Source organism: Pezoporus occidentalis, unplaced genomic scaffold, assembly GCF_034315485.1.
Source record: "Pezoporus occidentalis ecotype Australia unplaced genomic scaffold, CSIRO_AGI_Poc_V1 ctg41, whole genome shotgun sequence".
Taxonomy (NCBI): Eukaryota; Metazoa; Chordata; class Aves; order Psittaciformes; family Psittacidae; genus Pezoporus; species Pezoporus occidentalis.
Genome location: NW_026915736.1, coordinates 3,089,476 through 3,115,963, shown reverse-complemented (window position 1 = coordinate 3,115,963; position 26,488 = coordinate 3,089,476). Strand labels below are relative to the sequence as shown.

Below are 26,488 nucleotides of genomic sequence, written 5' to 3'. Positions count from 1 at the left end.
TATAAGCTTTGGTGTCTTATTTCTTCGTTCATGCTAGGCATCTGTGCATTGCTGTAGCTCTAGTTTTATTTAAAGTATATTGCTGGCTGTATTCAAAACCTTAAAAATAAAAAAGGGGGAGGGGGAGAGGAGGAAGGGTGGGCAGGGAAATGGGATTTTCCCCCCAACCCACGGTAAAAATACATACCAGTGTTCCTTAGGGATGAAATATGGCACAACATCTTGATGATCGGATGGACACCTGGACAAAACTGGCATTGTTATGGCCTGAGTTGCAGCAAGAGCCATTTCTGTGGGAATTGGTTGATCTTGTTCAATGGGTGGTCTCATGCCAGTTAAGCCTATGTGCAGGTGCTGTGGTCTGTTCAGATACTGACTTGGAGCGTGACTTTATGCTTGTCTGTACTGACAGTACTATATATACGTTACACCTGCTATACCTTTAAGTCTGGCAATCCTTGTCATGCTTTTAATAGTGCCATTTATCTTGTTTTGGACTTTGTTGAGAATGCGTTGCAACAGTTGCACTCTGTGGGTGTTTCAAATATATGTAGAGCTTTGTCCAACAAATATTTTTGTCTTAATACTGAGGCAAGATGGTATTTCTTGTTTCTAAATTAAAAAAAATATATACATATAGCTATTAATCCATGGAATAAATAGTTCCACCTGTAAAATAGGTGGCAGGGAGAAGTTTTATGTTCAGCCCCATCTAATCTAAATACAACAGCAAACATATATCGCTTGTCATATGCAAGTACTGAACACCCTAAGTTTGTGGTTCCAAGAAGTAATAAATTGTCTGCAATCATTTTGAATGTATTTGGCTCCTTATTGGTGGCAACAGCTAAGTCAGCTGTTTTAATTACTCCCATGTATTGATGCTCAAAGACCTTGCATGTTTGTTTCATCCCTACTTGGGTAGGAATTCTAAAAACAGTTTTCAGATAGGAACGCTAAAAGCAGTTTTCAGGTACTGCCCAGTTTCGGACTTTTCCACACAATACTTTGGATTATAACCAGAAAGCTGAAAATGAAGGTAAATGCTGATTCCATTAGTAATAGATTTTCTGTATTTAACAGACAGTTGTTTGAGGTCAAATGCAGCCTGATCTGCACTGGGTTTGCAAGAAGCTTGGGAGAAACTTGCCTTTTATTTCCTGGTAAATGTGCTTGTGGTGTAGTGCTTTAAAAACAGAAAGTCCTGTACTTTGAAAATAACTAACTCAGCCAAGAAAAAAAAAAAAAAACACAACCAGAAAAACAGGCAGCTTCTCTAGCTCATTTTTCTTAATGATTGGTCCAATGAGAGAGTGTTTAGAGTTGTGATCAAAAGGAGAGTTTATATAATGATAGGTAATTTAATAAGTGTATCTTGCCAGACCTTCACTGGAAGACACTATTGAAACTAAGGGTTATTTAATCTCAGGGAGGGGAAAAAAAGGTAGAACAAGAACCAGTGAACCTAAGTGTTAGAAAGCAGGCACGTATCTGGGAGGCCGAAATGGAGGAACCATTAGAGCAGACAGTTCTCTGCTTTTCCACGCTTTCTAGAGGAAACTGTACAAGCAGACTAATTGATTACACAGAGAGGTATATTTAAGAAATTTAAAGGTCTGTAATGTACAGAAAGTCGGGTTACACAATCTACTTGCCTCTATATATTTTTAATGAATTACTAAACTGATCTATTTTTTGTGTTTTAATATTGTTTAGGTACTGTTGGTTTTCCTGCAGACCCTACATAATTTCAATGCACTTTCAACTCCTGCAAAGCCAGTTCAAAGAATTCAAAATCTGTTAGTTGCAACTGACTCTTCTCATGGAGAATCATAGAATCATAGAATAGTTAGGGTTGGAAAGGACCTTAAGATCATCTAGTTCCAACCCCCCTCCCATAGGCAGGGACACCTCCCACTAAACCATGTCGCCCAAGGCCTCGTCCAACCTGGTCTTGAACACTGCCAGGGATGGAGCATTCACAACCTCCCTGGGCAACCCATTCCAGTGCCTCACCACCCTAACAGGAAAGAATTTCCTCCTTATACCCAATCTAAACTTCCCCTGTTTGTTTTAACCCATTACCCCTTGTCCTATCACTACAGTCCCTAATGAAGAGTCCCTCCCCAGCATCCCTATAGGCCCCCTTCAGATACTGGAAGGCTGCTATGAGGTCTCCACACAGCCTTCTCTTCTCCAGGCTGAACAGCCCCAACTTCCTCAGCCCGTATTCATACAGGAGGTGCTCCAGTCCCCTGATCATCCTTGTGGCCCTTCTCTAGACTTCTTCCAACAGTTCCATGGTCTTTTTATGTTGAGGATCACAGAACTGCACACAATACTCCAGGTAAGGTCTCACAAGAGCAGAGTAAAGAGGCAGGATCACCTCCTTTGACCGGCTGGTCACGCTCCTTTTGATGCAGCCCAGGATACAGTTGGCTTTCTGGGCTGCAAGCGCACACTGAAGCTGGCTCATGTTCTTTTTCTCATTGACCAACACCCCCAAGTCCTTCTCTACAGGGCTGCTCTGAATCTCTTCTCTGCCCAACCTGTAGCTGTGCCTGGGATTGCTCTGACCCAGGTGTAGGACCTTGCACTTGTCATGGTTAAACTTCATGAGGTTGGCATCAGCCCACCTCACAAGTGTGTCAAGGTCCCTCTGGATGGCATTCCTTCCCTCCAGCGTATCAACCGAACCACACAGCTTGGTGTCATCGGCAAACTTGCTGAGGGCGCACTCAGTCCCACTGTCCATGTCAGCGACGAAGATGTTGAACAAGACCGGTCCCAACACCGATCCCTGAGGGACACCACTCGTTACTGGTCTCCAGTCGGACATTGAGCCATTGACCACAACTATTTGTGTGCAGCCATCCAGCCAGTTTTTTATCCACCGAGTGGTTCATCCATGAAATTGATGTCTCTCCAATTTAGAGATAAGGATGTCGTGTGAGACAGTGTTGAATGCTTTGCACAAGTCCGGGGAGATGACATCAACTGCTCTACCCCTGTCCATCAGTTCTGTACCCCAATCATAGAAGGCCACCAAATGGGTCAGGCAGGATTTCCCCTTAGTGAAGCCATGCTGGCTGTCACCAAGCACCTTGTTGTTTTTCATGTGCCTTAGCATGCCTTCCAGGAGAACCTGCTCCAAGGTTTTGCCAGGCACAGAGGTGAGACTGACTGGTCTGTAATTCCCTGGGTCATCCATTTTCCCCTTCTTGAAAATGAGGGTTATATTCCCCTGTTTCCAGTTGTTGGGGAGTTCACCTGACTGCCATCAGGACCCATGGACTTGTGCACATTCAGATTTTTAAGATGTTCTCGAACCAGATCCTCTCCTACAGTGGGTATAAGGTCTTCATTCTCACAGTCCCTGTATCTGCCTTCCAAGACTTGGGTGGTGTGGTCAGAGCATTTTCCAGTGAAGACCAAGGCAAAGAAGTCATTCAGAACCTCAGCCTTCTCCAAATCCCGTGTAGCCAGTTCTCCTAAGAGCTTCCTGAGGGGGCCTACATTCTCCCTAGTCTGTTTTTTATTTGCTATGTACCTATAGAATCCCTTCCTGTTATCTTTAATATCCCTAGCCAAGTTTAATTCTAACTGGGCCTTAGCTTTCCTAACCTGGTCCCTAGCTTCCCAGACAACATCCCTGTACTCTTCCCAGGCTGCCTGTCCTTGCTTCCGCTTATTATAAGCCTCTTTTTTCATTTGAATTTTCCTCAGCAGCTCCTTATCCATCCAAGGAGGTCTCCTGGCCCTCCTGCTGCACTTCCTTCTAGTTAGGACGCAACTCTCCGGAGCTTGTAGCAGGTGATCCTTGAATATCAACCAAGAGTCTTGGGTCCCCCTGCCCTCTAGGGCTATATCCCATGGAACCTTCCAAAGCAGGTTCCTGAAGAGGCCAAAGTCTGCTCTTTTGAAGTCCAGGGCAGTGAGCTTACTGCATGCTCTTCTCACTGTCCTGAGGATCTCAAATTCGAGCATCTCGTGATCGCTGCATCCAAGGCTGCCCTGGAGTGTCACATTTCCAATGAGCCCTTCCCTGTTGGTGAGCACAAGGTCAATCATGGCACCTCTCCTTGTCGGCTCCTCTATTACTTGCAGAAGGAAGTTGTCTTCCACACAATCGAGGAACCTCCTGGATTGCTTGTGCTGGGCTGTATCATCCCTCCAGCAGATGTCAGGGTGGTTGAAGTCCCCCATGAGAACAAGGGCCTGTGAGTGTGAGGCTTTTCCTATCTGTCTATGGAATGCTTCATCCACAGGTTCTCCTTGATCAGGCAGTCTGTAACAGATCCCCACACTAATGTCTCCCATAGCTATATTCCCTTTAACCCTGACCCACAAACTCTCATTGGACTGAAGAGCCTGTAACCTTCCATTCCACCACTCCAGTCACAGGAGCCATCCCACCATGTTTCTGTGATGCCTATTATATCATACCCCCGTAGACGTGCACACATCTCTAATTCCTCTTGTTTGTTCCCCATGCTATGGCATTTGTATAGTGGCATCTGAGCCGAGCTCCAACTGAAGCCAGCTCATTGGCTGGAGCAGCTGGGATATCTCTACATTGCTCCAAGCTTTTATTATAGGTGCTAAAGAAGTCTGAGCAGATGTCATATCTAAATTTTGCTTCCTTGAAGAGCGAGCAAGTCTCAAAAGAAGAGTGCTTAACTTAAAAATGAGTTGGCTCATCTCCAGTATCAACCACTGTGTCATTGAGAAATTATCAAGTTAGGAGAGGGTACTTTAGACCAATTTTCAAAGATTTTGTAGTATATTTCAGAATTGTAACTTGCATCAGTGGATTCTTTTTTTACTTAGTGGCTGCTGCTTTACTTTTGTTTTGAGCTTTTTTTCGTGCAAAAAGAACACAGAAAGGTAAATGTAGGAAGACAGAGGGTTTTTTGCTGAAGCTGTCAGTATCAGCAAGAAAGGAGTTCTGCTGAGATGAGAAATAGGTAAAATAAGTATTCTAAAATGTCTTTTCACCCATGGCTAAACAAATAGTATTATGGAATGGTAATCATCATCTTTGTTACTAAGAAGATGACAGGCTTGATTTCAGATATTTTTCATACTTGTAACCAAATGTGTATTAAAATATAATGTTCACAAATATGTGAAAAATCAGGCCCAAGGTGGTGGTGGTTGGATTTTGTTTTTTTCCTGGTTGCTTCTAAAAAGTGCTTTAGGCATACATAGTGTGCTAGAATCTGCTCCTGGGAATTTCTGCCTGTGACATCCACTTCAAATATCATTCACAGCTTAAACATATTAGAACCACATGGCTCACTGTCAACTTAGAAAATAATTGCTCTTAAGGCTATTTTGTTTGGGGATTGGGTTGTTGTTGTTAATTTTAGGCTTTTTTTACTTTGCTACATTGTGTAAAGGCTGAAGCAGCAGATTTTTGGAGCTTCTGTAGATGCAGTGTGCATACCATGTTTTTGCAACTACAGTTGTTCAGTTTTGTAAAATTAAATATGTTTCTCAGAACTCAAAATGCTGCTTTTTTCTTGACTTTTATGAAACTTAGCAGAGAATCCTGTGTTCCTTCAGTGTTTCTGTATCTTCAGCCTAATGTGCTCAGAACTTCCCAGTGGTAAAGACTAGAGATTTTTTTTCTTCTTGGAACAAAAAGAGTATCCAGACATGGCTTAAACAGTTTCAATTTTCAATTGAATACCAGGTTTACAATCTAAAGCTGTATTTTTTGACCTTTCTTTAGTAAAGTGATTTTTTCAATCATCGAGATGATGGGAAAGGCAGACACATTGTGTTACAGCTATTGAGAGTATATTTATTTTCACATACCCTGACATGTGTGTATCTGCCTAGCATAATGAATTAAATGAGTTCATTAGCAGGAATAGGTTTTAGATTTTTATGGGCTTGAGAACAGTTCATCCCACCACAGGAGAAAAAGCACTGTTACACTGAAAAAGGGCAGAGGACTCAAGAACTGGGGAAAGAAATTGGCATTACTTGCAAAATTATACCCTTGATTCTAATACTTAAACATTTTTTTGTTTGCTTTAATTGAATCTGTATGTAATGTTTTGACAGTAATTTTGCATTGTGGCGTTTATGCTTCTGGACACCAGATGGTGCTGCTAAACTATCTCATGTGTAATTTTCACACTTTTTAGAGTAATTGATACTTAATCTAGTTCCAGAGTCAGTTCTATACTATCCAACCAGGTGTTTATGCCAGGATGCAGAACTGTACCTGGTAGCTCAGCACACTACCACCTACTGTTTAATGACAGTGGTCTGAAAATTACAATGTAAACAAATATGTTGTAGAATTAATATTTTGGATCTGGCTGTGCAAAAACCGCTATCAGCTGGTGTTCCTCCTGGTATATAGCTTAGTAGCAAATCTTAATTTATGAACTTGACAATTCAGAAATCTGATTTATTAAAGTGTCATTTAAATTTGATTTAGTAAACCTCAATCAGAAAACTTCTGGTGGAGCCACCTTTGTTGAGAGGTTAAAGTTGCAATTTTCCAGAGGCTAAATATAATGATATGATGATGAGGGTTGATTTGAGTTTGTGTTTTTTTCATAGACATTGTTTTTGTTAATCTTGAGTGAGGCCATGAAAAAGCTTTCAGTTGTCCTCTGTTAATATTTGTTTGGAAGACATGATGGTTTAGGTACATAATTTCATTGCAGAGAACATTTTTAGTACTGTGATGTATATTTAGCATTTGATTTTATTTTAAGTTGGTTATCATGTTTGATAAACTCATCTGGTAATCCTAATCGTGGGGCTGAAGTGATGGAACAATACATTTGGTGCTGAATCCAAAAGATTGGTGGTACAGTTTATCACTGAGCTATAAATAATGCATTCAAAGTTATTTAGGCAATTAGAAAGATTTTTAGATATTTTTCTTTATTTTCCTTATGTGTCTGTCTGTCTTTTATAGATCCTCATATTAAAGTCTCTGGAAAAAAGGAAAATGTTAAAGAAGCTAAAGAGAAAATCATGTCTGTCTTGGACACAAAAGTAAGAAAGAACTTCTTTAGAATGACACCTTATCCCCCTGTTTTGTGATGACATTGTTCTCTTTAAATGGGCTCATTTAAACAGAAGTTACTTATGGATGTTCTGAAACCAAGATTCCAATATATTTTTCCTGGATGTTGACATTTGATGTATACACACATATTTAAACATGCTACAACAGAATACTTGCTTAATGCATTTTTTCCAGAACAGAACTATATAGAAATAATATTTCCAGCCATATGACTAAAAGCATGCACAGTTTCATCACTGGATTGCGTTTTTTTACTTCAAAATCTGAAATACAGTTTCACTGCAAAGAGTAGATAATGCACCAATTTCAGCAAACCTGTAATTTTGTTTCTGTTTGAAGTTCAATTTCAGGAGCATTTATGCACTTCTGTTTCTAACTGTTACTGCATTTTTATTCTCTGAAACATTAGGACCAGAATTTCTAAAACATCTAGATTTTGTTCAGGGGTTTCATATATTAACCAGATTTTCTTTTCATCGAATAGCAAGACTTTTGTGGCAGTGTGTATGGCTTCTGCATAGTTGTGTGCCAACTTTCTGTTTCTCTGAACAGATTGCCAAAAGGAACTCTCCAGTGATAAGCACCATTTTTTCTTAACAGCTATTAACAACATTATCATGGACTGTTAACAGTACAGTTTCTAATAACAGCTGTTGGCAGTGTTTGTGTATTTTAAAAACTGATGTACCAGTAAAATCTGGTATGTTTGTTAACGGAGAAGAAAACCCTGTTATTTTAGGTCCCATGGCTTTGATTTGCCAGACTGCCTCATATGATGCTGTGATAGATCAGACACAAGTGACTGCAATTGAAAGAACATAGAATTAAAAAAAATTAGAATGGATTGCCAAAGGACATGCAAACCCCAGTTGATAAAAGCAAGTATATGTTTTAAAAGCCTTAGACATTTTTTTTTAAGATATATTTTGGGGTATATATTTTTGTTATTTTCTCACTGGAAAGAAAATGTGAATGGTTTAGCATCTAAGATCTATATTAAAAACATCTTACTTGAGTAGAAGCTAAGCCATAGCAAAAAATACTTTGGAAATACAATTTTGGATGTCATCCTTGAAGTTACATTACTCTAAAATACTCGGGTTCTGCTGTGAACAAATCTAATCATGGGTACTTGATTTCCAGAGCAATCGGGTAACCTTGAAGATGGATGTTTCGCATACAGAACATTCTCATGTGATAGGTAAAGGTGGCAATAATATTAAAAAGGTGATGGAGGAAACAGGATGCCATATCCATTTTCCAGACTCAAATAGGAATAATCAAGCAGAGAAAAGCAACCAAGTAAGTACTGTTTACTATTTAACTCATTTATACTGTATTCCTGAAAGTATAAAAAAAAATCTCTACATACTACTACTTTCGTCAATTTGGGCTTTTTGGCTGGGAAATAGATTTTTGGTATTTACACTCTGTGGAAAGCACGGGGCTTCCAAAGTGGGCAAATCTCTAAAAACAGATGGAAACAATTTGTGAAGGCTCACAAATCATTTAAATTTTTTTAAATTAACATTATTTTGAGCATATGGAAGTCAACAACTTAGTGCAAATAGCAGAGAAGTGGTATGAAGATCACTGGTTTGTAAATGTGTTGCCTGTTCAACACCTGACATATTTAGAATATTGATTAATTTGGTGCTTTTGGTTTATAATGTAACTTAGTTGAAAAACTAATCTTGGTGGATAGTCAGTAAAATTGGATGCCCTATTATAAGACTTCAGCTTTCTTGGAATAAGCCATTGCACCAGGTTTTTACTGTTTTTTTTCTAATGCTGATACTACTAGAATGTTCAAGTCTTTCACTGTATTTAGAATTTCCTCTTGTGCATCTGAGTGGATGCTGAGCAAAATGCAGCAATTTCAAAACATTCAAGAAAACCTGCTGTTGTTGAATATTAGCACTGAGCACATGTATACACAGTAGTAATTCTTCATTTGATCCAAACTACTGCTTAGTTTGCGGTATCTTTTTTTTTTGTTATTTAAGCCTATGTAACCTAATATGCTATAATATTACTTGATTACTTTTTAAACTGATTTTGGTTTTCAGCTACTGTTTAGAGAACACTTAAGATGCCAGTGGGTGTAAAATAAGTGTTGTGTTTTTTTTTTTTATCTTATTTTTATTTTTTAAGAGAACACAGATACCTGAATAACATTTCCAATGCCTCATTTGAAAATGTGATGCTCTATTTTCTATATTCTTGCTCTTTCAGGTGTCTATTGCAGGACAGCCAGCTGGAGTGGAGTCCGCAAGAGTTAGAATTCGGGTAATAGTCTATTTCAGTATAGTGTTCCCTTGAAAACACCTGAAAGGGGAAAAAAAATATAGTTTTGAAAAACCTAGGGTTTTCTGGCTCTGTCTTATGACAGCAGTAGTAGGATAACATGTGAGTATCCATATGAGTAAAATGTAAAGAGCATTGTAAAAGCAGTGATTTGCATACTGGCCAAACTTAACTAGCTCAAGGTGGACCTTGAGCACAAAGTCTGCAGTATAAACAAGATGTAATAAAGAATCCCACACAGTGTTTAAAATTACGTTTTAATTTAGCCTCCACAGATGGCCTGTAGACAGTCAGGCATTCTGTGTGAATTTATGACTTGAAAAAGGCAATTACTGCCTTTTGAATTTAACCAATTTTATGTATAATTTGTGTAAATAATTTGGTGGAATTTAGTTCCATTCTCTACTTGTAGCACTTTTTAATCTTTACCTTCTAGTTTTGACATGTATGTGTATTCTGCTATGGATAATTATAAATCTAATTATTAAAACTTGCAGTTGTTGTAGTCGGGTATGTCACTTGCAAAACTTTGGTCTTGACAGATATTAAAGCTGATTTGATGTTTATGTAGCTTTGTAGTTGACTTCAGGATGGGTGAAGGGGAACACAGGAAACCAACCTGTGCAGGAGAAAAGCCTGTACAAGCCAAAAAACTCTCTTCCCTGTAAGAATTGGTGACTTTTTCCAACTCAAGACATGATAATATTTTTATTAATGAACCCTGAACAGAGGATCTGTTATGTCAGAGTAATCATCATTCACTGATACATTATAATTCAGTAATAAAATTGTAGTTTTAGTGAGTATGACTTGATTTTCAATATTTGCTCATCATTGTTGTAGGAGCTGCTTCCATTGGTACTCATGTTTGAATTGCCTATTGCTGGAATTCTCCAACCAATCCCAGATCCTAATTCTCCCACAATTCAGCATATATGTCAGACATATAATATTTCAGTTTCCTTTAAACAACGCTCTCGAATGTATGGTGCTACAGTCATTGTCAGAGGGTCACAGAACAACACTAGTGCTGTGAAGGTAATATGTCTTCTTAAGTAGGTTTCTGCATGTCATAAATAGATCCATAGTTTAGATACTTAGGAACTATATTGGTGTTATATCCTGCCTCATCAGTACATGTTATTGTATGGTCACTTTGGAAGCCTGAGGGTTTGGGGTTTGGGGGGTTTTTAAATAACTGGTGTAGGTGATGTCTAAAAATGCATAGAAAATAGTTTTATGTTTAGGATTTATCATTATTTGTGCTAAGCTTTCAGTCTGTTTTTCATCTCTTGTACACCTGTTCAGGTTGTGCAAAATTGACCCAAAAGATGGGTCTTACCCATTTTTTAATAAAAAAAAAAACCAAACAAACAAAAACAACAAGAAGAATAAACTACCACAAAACAAGCCCACCCAGCCCATTAATTCCTCATGCTTTGATCTTCGCAATGTGCACTGAAGTATATAACCTTGAAAATTGCCCTAACATTCAATAAAACTTGTCTTGTGAAACTAGGATTGGGAGATACAAATTTAACAGTTGAGGAAAGGAACTTCCATGAGCCTATTTACCTTGATAAAATAAATTTTCTTAAGAACTGGCAGTGTGACAGATTGATACAGTCTTGGATGGGTGTATCTCAAGCCAGTAAGAACATCTTGGGCTAAAATTAAAAGACACATTTTGCAAGTATATCTACCCAAATCTCAGTCGCCTTTCTTATTGCTGTATGTGGGCACAGAAGGTCTATTAGGATCAAACCGTTTGACATTGCCTTATTGCTTACAATGATAATTAAATGCTGCGTTTGGTCACGAAATAGGAATAGCAGGTAGAGTTTAGTCCATCTGTTACCTTTAACAAATCAAATAGGTTTTTAAACAAAACAGTTTTATTTTTCTTGAGTGTGGAATGTAGGAGAAATGTGGAAACATTCTGTAATGGTGGTTTGTTATGCCTGTGAGTGTTGTTTTACCACTTTCTTGCATTTCCCCCACAGGAAGGAACAGCCATGCTTTTAGAACACCTAGCTGGGAGCCTGGCCTCTGCAATCCCTGTGAGCACACAACTAGACATTGCAGCACAGCATCATCTCTTTATGATGGGTCGAAATGGCAGTAACATCAAACATATCATGCAGAGGACTGGTGCTCAGATCCACTTCCCTGACCCTAGTAACCCACAGAAGAAATCCACTGTCTACCTCCAGGGCACAATTGAGTCTGTCTGTCTTGCTAGGCAATATCTCATGGTAAATGCTTTCAGTGAAACTTCCTTGAAAAAATGCCAGATTATAGCAAATATGCTCATTCTGCACTTATTTATGGGTCAAATATAAGTTAGATGCTTAGAGAGGAAGTATCACTACTCAAATTGCAAAAAGCTGATTCAGCAGAGTGCTCTATTTTTGTCAGTGACTTGTGAATGTTTGTAGTTAGCTAAAGTATTTCTAATACCTGGTGTCATGATTTGAAAATGACCTTGTAAAATAAATACAACATAAGTAATTCACATCTACACTAACAATATGCTTCTGGGTGAAAGGCAGATTTTTGGAGGGTTTTGTTGTTGGGTAGTGGGCTGTTTGTTTTGCCAACCTGCCTTTCCATGTTTGTCAGATAAGTAGGTTTCTTTTGGGAGGAAATAGCAGGAATTTCTTAGTTCCTATGTAGGTGAGTTTTCAAGGAAACTGAACCATAGTAAATAAGTACTCATTCTGTAGTCTTAAATTCTTACTAGTACCATAGTCTCAATATTACAAGACCTGTTATAAAAAATAGCTCTGGTGATAAATGTTATTAGTACAGATTTTTCTTCTATTGGTCATTAGGCTTCACAGGAGCCTTTAGGCATTGTTGTAGTACTAATGTTTGTACATGGATTTTTATATACATGGATATTTACAAATAACACATGAGATGATTGGACTCAAATCTAATTCAAAGCTGGTATCAGGATAAACCACAATACCATTAAAATCCAGAAGTCCGTATCTTTTACATTGCACTGTGCCATGCTTAAGAGTGGAAAACAAAAGCATAGTGTTTATATAGTTATATTCATTATTACTATTTTCTAGAGTACAATTGTCTGAAAATGGTAAGAGGCCCTTATTCTATGCATTTCTTTGGTAAGATTTAAATAGCATTTTTCTGGAGGGTCATGAAGTAGAAGGAAATGCAAACAAGCAATCATATGAACATCAAAGTACACCTTTACTCTAGAAACTTAGAATTATACAAGGGCTGTTTTGTTTTTTTTTTTGATGTTGAAGCTTGATTTAATCCCAGACACATCAGGACAACTTAGTATCCCATATCTCATCCACTGTACCACCCTTAAACTGTACTGACCAGGAGACTGTCTGTTTCAACTTACAGGCATTATATGCCCTGAAGCTGTTGTTTCCAGCTCTGTTTGTAAAACAAGTATTAAAAGCAAATTTTGCAAATGAGGGAATATGTATTTTTAAATCATAAAAATTTGAAAATCTGAGGGAATTGACTGATCTGATAAGAACTTGCTTTAAATTTCCAGCTTAGTTAAAAAAGCAGTATTTTTCTGCTTCGGATAAAGATATGCCACCCATGCCAATACCTACATGCTGCAGCCATTGTCAGCTGCTTTTGAAGTTAATTTCACTTTTTAATGCTTGAGCATTGTTCAGGGGAATGAGATTTTTTTTGTGTTCTGAAGTGATTTACTGCAAGGTGGGACTGTATATACTGCGCTTCTTGCCGTGGTCACCATTGTTGTTGCCTCCTGCCAACTCCTCTGATGCAATCAGAATAATACCTGATGCTGTTTCACAGCTAGGTAACACAAGTGTTCTATGGAATTGGAGAGGGGTTTAAAAAATGGTGATTTCATCTCTGCAAAGTTCTTAGAAACAGCTATCTAGAAGAGTCTATCAATACCAAGGAAAGAAACAAAGTTTTTTCTGAACTTCTAAGTTGTGATTGTAATTCTCATAAAAGATGAAATCTGAGCCAGAGTTTACAATGGTAACCGAGAATACAATGCAGTGCAGTATTGCACTTGTACAGTAGGACAAGTGATGTTTTAGTGCTGTCTTCAAAAATTGCTTAGCAGTATGTCTAAATGGAAACTTCTAATATCAACCAGTAACTAATTTCATTGAGAAAGCTATGAATTCTATGATGTATGAACTGTGAATAGCCCTTATTGGTGATAATCATTGCAAGTCTCTGCTTCTAATCATCAGCATATTGCTTGCAGGAGTATATTCAATGTTGTGATTAAGGCAGTACTTATAGCAGCGATTAGGGCAAGTTGTAAAAGGAAGAAAGACAACATAGTGATTTAAACTTAATACTTATTTAAGCAATAGGAGTTTGGAGTCATGTTTAAAATGTTCTATATCTAAGGCCGGGTTGGAGGAGGCTTTGGGCAACCTTGTCTAGTAGACATATCGGGGTTTGGAACCAGAAGGGATCTTCCAGGTCCCTTCCAAATCAAACCATTCTATGATTCTGTGGAGGTGCCTTGCTCTAATTTTCCTTTACTTCCCTAATTTAAATATAATTTTAAGTTACCATATAGCTGTAGGTGGTACTGTTGAGAAGTCCTATTTAAATACAAAATAATAGTGAAGTAGTGATCTGAAGAATAAATACTCCCATTTGTTGCTTTTCATTCTGAAGCAAAAGCAGGCAACTGATTAAACAAGACCACTTTCATGAATGTATCTTACTGCGTTTTGTTCCTGTAATACATACAATATTGTTTACTTCATTGTGAATCTAAAATCACAAAAAGTAGGATTTATTATTCACTGACTGTACCCTCTATTTTTGTTGTTTTATTAGAAGTAGCAACTTAATAATTTCTAGGTATCCTGTGACCATTGAGTTTTAGTTTTTTCTTTGGGTGGGTTTCTTTTTTTAGGGACTCTTTTGTATTACTTATAGTATCAATATTTCAAGCATTTCAGAGATGTCATCTGTATCACTGGAAAATATTTATCTAGCTGATCTAGGACTGGGGAAGAGAAAAGTGGAAGACTTGAGCAGTGGTGACTTACAGAGACATTTTCTCAGAATCGTGTTTCCTTATCTCAACCATAGTTTAAAGTGAGCCATTGGAGTATATGAGAGTCCTGCTATCAATTCCTGACACTGTTTTGTTCGGATTTAATAGACAATAGTGGTTTCTGAATTTGAACCATGTGGACTCTCTGAGTCTGTATAAATAGATAATGCAGACTGCATATAGACTGATTGGAATGTCAAATGTTCAAGAAATCATTTTGCCCTTATACTGTCAAACTGTGTGTTCATAATGCCAGAGCAGAAATATACACCTGTATTCTTGCATACAAGGAAATACCTCTACTTAGAATTTCATCTTTGATACTTTTTCAGAGCTTACTCTATTATGATGTATTGTGTTATAACCTGTTTCACCTTACTGCTAGCATTTTCATGGGAAATGGGCAGATTACAAGTTTTATGATTTTTTTTTTTTTTTGTACCTTTTCAGGGTTGCCTCCCACTTGTGCTCATGTTTGATATGAAGGAAGAAATTGAAGTAGAACCACAGTTTATAACACAGCTAATGGAGCAGTTAGATGTCTTCATAAGCATTAAGCCAAAGCCAAAGCAACCAAGCAAGGTTGGTGAAAAGCTAATATATTCTTTTTAGGCTTTCCTGTCAACTTTTCAGAGCTGGTGAGCTTGACATGTGTGATCCTCCTCCCTACTTTAATGGATCATAAACTTGGAAAAGATAATATATTTTCTGCTTGAAATGCCAGTTTAAATGTTACAACAGCTCTCCTTAATGGCAATTTGACTTTCATTAAATATCTGACAATACAGATATTAGCTGTTATATGGAACATACTGATAAAAGAAAGAAATTATGAGGGGACAAACTGTGTCTCATTAGAACTAGTCTTGAATTCTTTGTAAAGAAATTAGTCTTAAATTGCAGCTCCCCATGTAACTGCGCTGTTCTTTAGCGGTCAGAATTAAACACACACAAAAAAAAAACAAAGCCCCAAAAAACACAAAACGAAAACCCCTAAATAATATGACTGAGAAGTCTGACTCTGTTCTATGCAAGATGTTGAAAAGAGCCATGTAATGCTTTTATGTAATGCTGTAACAGACAAAAGGTTCAAAATATTAATGACTGTTCCATTCTGTCAGTAAGTAAGCTTCTGTGTGTAAGGATATATGAAATCGATGCAGAGAAACATTGTGTAGAGAATGTACAAGATGGACATAATGGCTTTTGCAATGTAATTTTGCAGGCGTTTTTCCTCAGATAGCTATGAATTTCGTAGCTGAATTTAATATGAACAACTTTTTGCCCACTTTGAGTTATACGCTTCAGATAGAAGATAAGATTTTAAATGGTGATTCACCTCTCTTGATCTTGGTGTGTTTACAATTAAGTATATTAGATAGCACCAAGGTGCAGTAATTACTTTTGTTATACAGAAAGGTCTTTCATCATTCTCAGTCAGGTGCACACAAAATCCTTAAACCAGCTATCAAAACCAACTAATGGACATTATCTTATGCTGTCTCATACTGCTATATTACCAATAGCCCTGAAGGGAGTATGAAGTAGAGTTGTGTGTTGCAGATCTATGTCATGTAGTTGTTACTCATTGGTTTTAATTTTTTATTATTTTGTTGTTTGTTTGTTTGTTTTTTCTTTCCCTACAGTCTGTGATTGTAAAAAGTGTTGAACGAAATGCCTTAAATATGTATGAGGCACGGAAATGTCTCTTGGGACTTGAAAGTAGTGGAGTCACCATAGCATCAAATCCCTCTGTCTCATGCCCTGTTGGTCTGTCTTGTCCTGGCTTGGATATCTTGTCCTCAGCAGGACTAGGACTCACTGGGCTTGGTATGCATTATAGACTCTCTCTCTCTCTCTCTCTCTCTCTCTGTGTATATATATATATAATTTTTTTTTTATCTTGTTTGAAACTCAGATCAGTTGTGCTAGAAAAAAGAACCAGATATGTGTTTTGCTTAAGGAATCATGTTAAAGTATTGGAGAATTCCAAAAGCATCTGGCCTTTCAAGGGCTTGTTGCTATAAAACTTCCTCCAAGACTTTTGTCATCAGGTGTGACTCATCTCTGGAAAATCCTATAAAAGCTTGTAAAGAGCTCAGCTGAAAGTGAGAGGGAAGGTACAGTTGGAGTAGGATACCGCTTTTACAACTTTGGGAAGCATAATTTTCAAATTAAATATGTCTTCATTAATATTGTGATGTCTTAGACTGCCCTGAATTTGGGTAGATACTTAAGCCTGTTAACAGTACTATGAAAGTTAAGATGGCTAGCACACATTTCAGTTCTGGCAGTATCTTGCTGTAATGGGGAGATGCGCATGCCAGTAGTATAGACCTTACTTACCAGTATGAAATTTAGGACAGAAATGTGTAAGCTTTCTATCTTAATGTAATTTTACAGAACAAATGTATAGTCCAGACTTGGAATTAGACTTTCAATTTCAAGCTCTGGAAGAACCCTATTGACAGAAATGTATAGAGAAACCAAGCAGTCCCAGAGGAACTTAATCACAAATCTTGACACTGGTTCTCATGTAACTCAAGAGTTCTCATGTAACCACTGTGCTCCTTTGTGACCTGCCATCCAGGAGTGCTGTGTAAATCCATATCATATGCATTCCTGGGAGTCACACAGGGCAAGTGTTTGTGCCATTTGACTGTGTTTTTTAATGCTGCTTTTGTGAATGTTCTTGTCATGCCTGCACTTTGGAGTTGTTTTTTCAACCTCTTCAAAGTATGGGTGCTGACCTGCCTTGTGAATGCTCGTACATGAAGAGCAGGTTTGAGGAGGTGCGTTGGGAATAAGCAATGCATTTGAGGGATGATTTACGGTCATTTTTGAAGATGCAAAAAGGAATTTAATAGTTCTTAGTGTGGAAGTACTGTTTCATTCATATGAGCTTCTGAGAAAAAGATTGTCTGAAATAAAAGTAAGGTTCTGTAGTGCAGTTGCTTTCTTTTCTCTGATACTTCTTCTGAAATAAATTGACAGAAGTAATAGAGGGGATACAAAGAGATGGTGAAGCTGAGAAGCAGCTGGTGCAGACTCTGTTATGACAATATTTGGAGTCCAGTAGAAGGACTGGATGTTCCAGTTCTTCTTTGATATGTAATTCCTAGTTTAAGAATAAGCATTCTTAATGTGCTTTGTGTACCAAGTTAACAGCAGGTTTAATGTTAAAATTTGTTTGTAAAATACATGCTGGTGCAATTTAGTGAGGCTTTGTTTGGTTTTAATTGGTACTTTTGTGAAATGTGCTCTTCAAGTTTTAGCTAAATTTGATTTGCACAATTTTTTGCAGGACTTCTAGGTCCAACAGCCCTGTCAGTCAACACATCAACTGCTCCGAACTCTCTGTTGAATGCCCTTAATAGCTCTGTGAGTCCCTTGCAAAGTCCAAGTTCAGGCACACCTAGTCCCACGTTATGGGCAACATCTCTTGCTAACCCAAGTACCACAGGTTGGTAGATGTTAAATGTGAATTAAAGGAACTGGTCAACACTAAGTCATTAGAATGACAATTGAAAAGTTTGGAATCATTCATTCTTTAGAACTGTAATAATTCCAAAATTTATCTTAAAACAGATGAATAAATATTTATATTTAAGTTATAACTTAATATAAACTTACAACATGCTGTCACATGCAATGCTTTCATCTTATATAATATAGAAAACTGTTAACCGACAAAGTAATGGTTAGATAAAGCATTATGGTTTTAGCAGTTCTAATGGAACCTTGTTTAGTATTGTATCAAGGCTACATAAAGATAGAGATTTTATATAAAGTCCTATAATGCCTGAGAAAGTTAAATGAGAAACTTAATCAGAATATGACCGAATTTTGTTACAGGTTTTTCTGCTGTTCCACACCTAATGATACCATCCACTGCCCAAGCAACCTTAACGAGTATTCTGTTGTCCGGAGTACCTAATTATAGTCAAAATACTCCATCTCCACCACCAGGCTTGACTCCTGTTGAAGTCCATGTTAATGGCATGCAATCAGAGAGTAAAAAAGGCTCACCTTCTTTAAATGGTCATGTGAAGGTAAGTGGTATTATCTCTGGAGAACCAGATTTGTTTGCTAGTACTCTTACTATGAAAATCTCAGAGAAAACCAGCTATATTAGTAGATTTGTAAACCTGCTAAGTTTAGAAATAAACAGTTCTGATGTCAAAATAGGACTTAAAGATGGATAAATGAAACATTCAAACATATCATTCTCCTCTGGTGGGAATGAATTTCTTCTTTTCCTGCTTTTCTTTCAATGTTTCCTTAAGCAAAACAATCACGTTCGTAATTTTTGACAGTCATTTCAGACCTCAAATATCAAGTATGCTGCACTGTCTGCCACATCGCTGGGAGAGAATATGTTGAGCACAAACCACAGTGATCCAGTAAGACAAAAAAGTACTCATGGTGCCTCAGAACAAGTAGCTTCCAAGTCAAATAGTGCAGAAGGTAAGATTTTGACATTTTGTTTTTCTGTGTTTGTGGAGGCTGTGTACAGTTCATGAAACAAACGTAAATATATTGCTTGTACATTGGTTTTGCAGCAGTGTTGAAGGAAAATATCACTGGATCTCCCAGATTTGTTGTCAAAGGACTAAACAGAAGTTGTAGTAGCTGAGCTGTACTGTTAATAGAAACACCTTAAATAAATGTAGCTGCACCTGTAGCATTCGTTTGTTGGGTTTTTGTTTTTTTTGTAATTCCCTAAGAGTAGAGGGAGATAATCTTTGAAAACTTTAATGTGTTTTACATCAGCTTAACTTCATTGCTTTAAACAGTCTCTACTGATTCAAATAACGTTGTAACTATTTATTTCTATTTTTTTTAACAAAAGGAAAGAATGCCTTTGAAAAGGTTATGGAAAAAGTTGTGTAGATCAAACTTGGATGACACTGGCAGATGGAATATATTTGCATGTTTTATAACAGCATTTAAGTTATGTTGCATTTTAGAAGCTAAAGGAACTAACAAATTGTCTCCATCATTCTTGGAGGGAGGGAAAACAAGTTCCCCTTCAAACTTGAGCCAAGGGCCTTGTTGCCTTCAAATACTGTTCAACAAGGAGAAGCTCTTTTATTAAGGATTGTGGTCATTTGAAATGCTGATTTGAATAAAAGGCACATTTCCCGATTAAAGTGACAAATACTTGTAAAAACATACTGAAAAGATATTTGAATGTTAAGTGGGGAGCTTTTATTCCATCAAAAGTTGTCTGAGCACCTGGCACGATTTATTAAAACTAGATATAAAATCAAATTTGTTCAAAATACTTAGTCACTTCTAATTCTCAGTCTTCAGAAAAGGAAAATAGTATGTCTGCTGTATTTATGAACACTGACACCTTTTTTTATGCATCTGAACTTACATTTCTAATGACTTAACCTTGACCAAGTTGTTATGCCTAATGAGTACAATAATTCTATAAGGAGAAAGAGTAGGTTTTGTTCTTTAGTTGTCATTCCTTCAGCAAGTTCACTAGAACATAAAAAGTTTTTTGTTTAACTGTTCTCTTTATTGGTCTTGTAGGTTGCAATGATGCTTTTGTAGAAGTGGGCATGCCAAGAAGTCCGTCTCATTCAGCAAATACCAGTGATCTGAAGCAGATGATGAGCTCTTCCAAACAGGCCTGTGCTAAGAGACAAACAGTTGAATTACTGCAAGGCACCAAAAACTCTCACTTACAGTAAGTTAAATATACAAATAACAGACCTTTTGTCATGCAAATACACTCAACACCTTTTTGTAGGTAGAAGGGGTGGTTCAGACATAAGATAAAGAACTGATTTAAATTGGGCTTGATTGTTAATCATATTAGGCGTTAATATGCTTCCTCCAGTTTGTCTGATAACTGGAAATTTTGAATGCTTTTTGTATATTTTTCTTTGATTTAAAAAAAAAATAAGTCTTTCCTCTTCCACAAAAGAGTGGAGATGTTTTTTCAGATGCACTTTCATTACCTGTTTCTAAAGGATACATTTTTGCACTCTTCTTATTGATTGCTTTAAGAACAATTCCTGACTAACAGCCTTTTCCCTTTTGTGTGTACCTGAGGCTGTTTTCTTCTTAGAAAAACAACATTCAGGACATAACAGAATGTTCTCAAAAACTTGTCTCAATGATTTTTGCTTGTTTGTTTTGGATTTTTTTTTAATGAGACAGCATTGGGAAAGGCTCTTTTGAGTCATAATATGTCTTGGCAACACAGGTTTTGAGCTCAACGCAATGTTTTTCTCTAATCTACTTTAAGCAGTGTTTTCATTATTCCTTTTGGGAACTGTTTATCGTCACTCATTTGAGATGCATATTTTCTCTTACCTCATTTACACTGTTAAAACTGTGATATCTCTCTCATTAATTCTGCTCTCATCGTTTAGAAATCCAAGGATTCCTGCTAACCAGACTCAATTGTTTATATGTTAGTCAGTTGTTTGTATGTCTTGCTCTTTTTGTTGAGGCTATAGTGCTTAAAGTTTCCTTAGAGCATTTTTCTGGGTTACTGTACATCATCAAAATATGATCACTTTGCTTTGAACTAAGAGCTTATACTGTAGTTGCAGAGTAGGCATAAAATGTGGCTGGATTTTTTTTCTTATTTTGAAAGAAAAGATTACATTAAGATGTACTTTGGCATGTAGTACTGCAATTATTGAAGCTTTAAAAGCCTTTAGAACCCATGTTAACTTTCTTAGTCCGCATTATGCGTTTCTCTTTATCCTGCTACTATCAGTCTGGGTAGAACTGCTGAACTGCAGGCCTGAGCAAAGCTAAACAGTATGAAGTCACTGTAGGGATTGCTTGTGGTAATTCCACATACCAGACAGCTCAAATCTCTGTCTATATGCCTTATACTTGGTAATATAGGAAGCAGCAATACATGCTTTGTTTCACTGGTGGAGAAACAGGTAAAGGGAAAGTTGACACTTTGGGAATATTTCTAGAAACACTGAGATGCTTGTGTACTGGCATTTCTTGAATTTTGCTGCCAAACTTCTCAAGGTAGAGCTTCATTTTCAAAATGGCATTGAACGTTTACTGCTTTATGAGAAAGCAAGCTGGAGTTAACACCGACTTTGCTTCCACAGTACCGCAGAGAGACTGCTCTCAGATGCAGAGTTAAGCACTTCTGAAAGTCCCATGGCTGATAAAAAGGCTCCTGGAAGTGAACGGGCAGCAGAGCGAGCAGCAGCTGCGCAGCAGAACTCTGAAAGAGCACGCCTAGCTCCACAGCCATCATATGTAAACATGCAGGTAAGCTTCTCTGAATAAAGCCAAATCTAGAGCAAAACTTGATAAATGCAAAGTGAAACTACCACAGAATGCAAAGGTGACTGTTGACTAGTAGACTGACGTGACATTACCATTTCAGTAACAGCATTTCTCAGTAAAGTTGTTAACACTTTCAACTGAAAAGACAGTTGTAAACTATAGGTCTTGAAGAAGACAAAAAAGCCCTTATGCTTGTGTTGAATAAGAAAAATATAAGTACAGAATAAATTGGATATCTATATCAGTCAACACAAGCATCATTTGTATGTAAAAAAAAAAATATACTGTATCATTGCTTTGAGAACAGCAAATTAGATCTACAGAAGAATTTTTTTTTTTAACTTTTCATAAACAGTGTCAACAATTTTTTCCAATAGCTTCAGGTTCATATATGGGAGGGGGGGGAGGTTACTGGAGTAACTACATTGTTTTTGCTTTACACTACATATTTGTGTCCCTGCCCGTGGCAGGGGGGTTGAAACTAGATGATTAGGGCCCTTTCCAACCCTAACTATTCTATGGTTCTATATATTTTTTTTTCTTGTACTGATCCTACTCTAACTACAGCTTACTATAGACTAAGTCCATGTTACTGCATATGTCCCCTAGAGAGACCCCTTTGTTTGCAAGCAGTAGGTTCAGAGTAGTTTTCAATATAGATTTATCAGTGTGTGGGCTAACTAGACTGCATGGAGTAGTGGAACAAGATTAGGGTTAGTGTTTTGCAGCCTTTTTCCTTAGTTATTCATCTAGTTGTTTTAAGTAGTGAATTAAACTTAGGCTACGCTTCAGGCCAAGTACTGCTTTTTTGTAGTGTTGTATTTGTTTAGGCTTGTTAGTCTGTCATTTAAAGAAGTGTAAGTTTTTTAACCAGGGCTAATTAAACGTCAAATTTTTTATTTTTATAGGTAGTGCACATAATAAGGGATTTTAATTCTCTCAAAACTGAAATCCTTTTTCTTTCAGAAGATGACTGCATGGGGAACTAGACTTGAAAGATTATTAAACATAACTCTGGTGACTAGAGTTGCTGTTTAAGATAGTATATATTATGTACTTTTGAGGAATGTTTAAATGTGGTATGGTTTAAAACCAGGCAGAGGGCTCCTTCACTCCCCCCCCCCCCCCCCCCCCCCTTGCCCTCCCCCTACTCCCAGAGGGATGGAGAGGAGAATCGAAAAGAATGCAACTCCCATGGGTTGAAATAAGAGCAGTTTAGTAACTAAGGTATAACACAAATCACTGCTGCTACCACCAATAATAACAATGATAAAGGAAATAACAAGGGAAGAGAATACAACACCTCACCACCAGCCAACCGATAACTCACCCCCCCAGCCTGACCAAGCTCTGACCGATACCTCCTTCAACCCCGCAGTCTCCCAGCCCTTCCGGCTAACTCCCAGTTACATCCTGGGCATGACGTGCTGTGGTATGGAATACCTCTTAGGACACCTGACCCAAACTGACCAGTCTCTGCTTCCTCCTGGCTTCTCCTCCTCCCTGGCAGAGCAGGAGGCTCACAAAGTCCTTGGCCAAACCGAAACATCATTGTTATCAGCTCTGTTCCCACGCCGAAAGTCAAAACACTGCACTGCACCAGCTACCAAGAAGGAGAAAAATAACTGCTACTGCTGAACCCAAAACAAAATGCTAAGACCAGATGATCAAGGAAGGGGAAATATGCTTGGAAAATGTCTTACTAAAAAAAAATCAAAGCAAAATTCTGCCTAAAAAGTTTGTAAATACTGCTGCAGCCTCACTCAAATGGATATCAGATAGATAGTTAATTAAAATCTGTTACCTATTGTTGAGTGAACACTTTTACTAAGGCTCTAACAGGACTACTGTCAAATTATTGTTGTAGTACTTCAGATTTCTCCTAGGTATATTCATTGGCCACTTTCAAAACCTATGTTTTTACAAGATCTGAGTACTGGAATGACATTTATTCAGAATGGCAATTAAGGTGTCTTCTGCATGTTTACTTTCTAGGCATTTGACTATGAACAGAAGAAGCTACTAGCAACCAAAGGTATGTGGATGAACAGTGACTTCTGAAAAGTTTAGTACATGGCTGCAAGAATTTTCTGAATTTTCAGTTTTGCAATAGATTATTAAGCAAATCTCAAGCTTACATTTGTGTTACAGTTTTCATGTTTTCAAAAGTTTCTTAATGCCAACATAGTATAAAATACAGTAAAAACTTGTGGATGGAATGCTCTCTGTGCAAGTGTATCCATATGGAAATGATCTATGTTAGGATTGGGGTTTGTTTTTGTTTTTGTGGGTTTGGGATTTTTTTTTGTTTTTTTTTGTTGTTTTTTTTTCCAGAAGCCTCATAGCTGTAATATTTGATTTTATTTGGATGCAAATTAAGTTTTAAGATGTTTGTCATATTGCCAAAGTTACTCCTTATGTCAGGGATAAATTCAGTTACAAAATTGGTAAGGGACTTAACCATAGCTTTGGTCCAAAATAAAACTGGGAACTCCCCTTTTTGAAACAGATAATTCATTTGGCTTCCTTGCAGCCCTATGGGGTTTAACTGTCGTCTCACAGAATAAATTGCCTTAAGGATAGGATTCAAGCTGTGGAAGTTTTTAGCTGTAGCAGGTGGAAGTTTTTAGAATTTACTCTTTGGTGGATTGAAGTCCGTTTACATACGTGACTTTGGGATGATCGTCTCAGTACCTTTTTTAAGGTTGAGATTTACTAATTTGTCTCTTTTTTTTTTTTATTTTAGCTATGTTGAAGAAGCCTGTTGTAACAGAAGTGAGGACTCCAACAAATACGTGGAGTGGTTTGGGGTTCTCTAAATCTATGCCTGCAGAAACTATCAAGGAACTAAGAAGAGCGAATCATGTATCTTACAAGCCATCTATGACAACTACATATGAGGTATAAAAAACTATACTGAGTGGAAATTTACTTCAAGTGAATGATCCAGTTGTTTCTCTTGAGAGATATCTAACTTTTTTAAAAACAAGTCTTGCAGATAGGATTTTTAGCTTTCTTCTTTGTAAGTGAAAAATGTTTGTTATGTAAATATTAAGGCATATCTAGCGCATTCAGCTCAACACACAATTATGTCTGCTTTTTAAGTCTTACACTAGCTTTATTAAGAGTCTGCTCCTGATAATATTTTTTTACAGAAACTTAAAACAACATATAGGACCAAATGTCTCAATTGTTGTAGACAAGTGGTAGAAATTTTGTAACCTAATTAAAACATTGTGTATATATAGATAAACTATATAATGTGAATCACTGCATGATGGAGCAGAATGTTAGCATAAGAAATGGGTGTAGCTCATCTTATTTTCTGTTGATAAAGCTGTTGAAGTGGAAGAGTTTTCTCTGTTTGCACTATTCACTGGGCCCAGAAATTTCAGAGAGAGAAGGCAGCCACAGGTCCAGCAAGTCTCTCTAGAGTGCCACCATAGGAATCTTGCAGGAAATTTCTTACTTTCTTTTTCAAAGGCGCTCTGAATTGCTTTATGGTGCTTTTACTTGCTGCAATCTTTCCCAGATCCATAGAGACACCTTTTTCTTCTGTCCTACTTACATAAAATGTAAATAGTATGTTTCTTCAGGAATGGGACTTCATACAACTCTTCTCTAGGATGTATCTAACTTTTAATGCAAAAGAAATATTCAACCATATTAACACTATGCCTTGGTGTTCCCCATTTGACATCTGATTTTTTTGTCATTCAACTATATGTAATAGGTTTGAATACACATAATATATGCAAATTATTTAAGTATATATAATGAGGTTTCAGGAGTAACCAGGGGGAGAGAAAAAGCTAAAACCAAAATCTGTGAATCATTGTGGGGTTTTGTTTGTTTGTTTTTTTATTTTAATTTTACATGCTTTTCTATACTGACTGACTTGGGGTGGGGTTTTCCCCCAGACCGTGATGGTCTTCTGTAAGACTTGTAGTCAATTCCTGCTTTTCTTCATTTGTTGAGTTGTAAAAAACATAGCTCACATCTTCAGGTCTTGGCAATGATAAGGAGCTTTTGCCTTCTCTACTTCAGTGGTGTCAATTTTCCTGAATAGCAGAGAAGATTGCTGCCTCCTAAGTTGTGCTTTTTTTTTTTTTTTTTAAATTGGAATCTGATGCAAGTGTATAAAATTAACTTGCTCATTTGGTTACACAATTTTAACTCATGTAAGTGTGTGGTATCAATAATGTTAATCTCCTTTCGGGTATGTTCCCACCCAATTCCATAGTTAAAAGCTGCTGTCAGGGAATACAATTCCCTTATTTTGGAACATTCAGAACTGATAATTAATACTTTATAAGAATATTAAAATGTGTTAAAAAATAATCTGAATTTACAAACCAGTGTGAAATTGTTGTTGTACTGCGTACAGTAGTTTTGTCAATTATTGTGTACTTGATCCAGTTGCCTTCAGATAGATATTCTATTGTGTTCTCTTCCCTCTGAAGGGGTGTAGTTGGTAGACTGCTTTGTCTAGAATTTGTGTGGGAATTTGATAGGATGGAATGTTTTGGAAACAAACTTGGAAATACTGAGCAAATTATTTTGAAGCATGGTCTTTAAATAACTTCTGCTTAAAATCTGTAAACTGCAAATGTTTTAAGTGCACCTGCTGTTTTTGTGTCCAGTTTGTGATTATTTGGCTATTGATCAACTGCCAAAAGAATGTTTGCAAGTATTAAAGGCTGGATTTTTTTAACTAAGCTGCTTCAAAGAAAACATCTGAGTCACAATGAAACTTTTGTTTACTGCCCAAATTCTGTTTT

General features: G+C 37.2%; 1 protein-coding gene across 2 annotated transcripts in view; it reads left to right on the top strand.

Moving 5' to 3' along the window:
• Positions 1 to 26,488, top strand: part of BICC1 (BicC family RNA binding protein 1) — a 115,204-nt gene that overhangs the window by 79,566 nt on the left and 9,150 nt on the right. For both annotated transcript variants that reach the window (XM_062634040.1, XM_062634041.1), the window contains 14 exons: positions 6,947 to 7,026; positions 8,204 to 8,362; positions 9,296 to 9,349; positions 10,211 to 10,405; positions 11,371 to 11,622; positions 14,874 to 15,005; positions 16,070 to 16,253; positions 17,728 to 17,886; positions 18,279 to 18,475; positions 18,749 to 18,890; positions 19,968 to 20,124; positions 21,524 to 21,689; positions 23,703 to 23,742; positions 24,454 to 24,608. In XM_062634040.1, the coding sequence (XP_062490024.1) occupies positions 6,947 to 7,026; positions 8,204 to 8,362; positions 9,296 to 9,349; positions 10,211 to 10,405; positions 11,371 to 11,622; positions 14,874 to 15,005; positions 16,070 to 16,253; positions 17,728 to 17,886; positions 18,279 to 18,475; positions 18,749 to 18,890; positions 19,968 to 20,124; positions 21,524 to 21,689; positions 23,703 to 23,742; positions 24,454 to 24,608 (2,072 nt within the window). The remainder of the gene's footprint in view (positions 1 to 6,946; positions 7,027 to 8,203; positions 8,363 to 9,295; positions 9,350 to 10,210; positions 10,406 to 11,370; positions 11,623 to 14,873; positions 15,006 to 16,069; positions 16,254 to 17,727; positions 17,887 to 18,278; positions 18,476 to 18,748; positions 18,891 to 19,967; positions 20,125 to 21,523; positions 21,690 to 23,702; positions 23,743 to 24,453; positions 24,609 to 26,488) is intronic.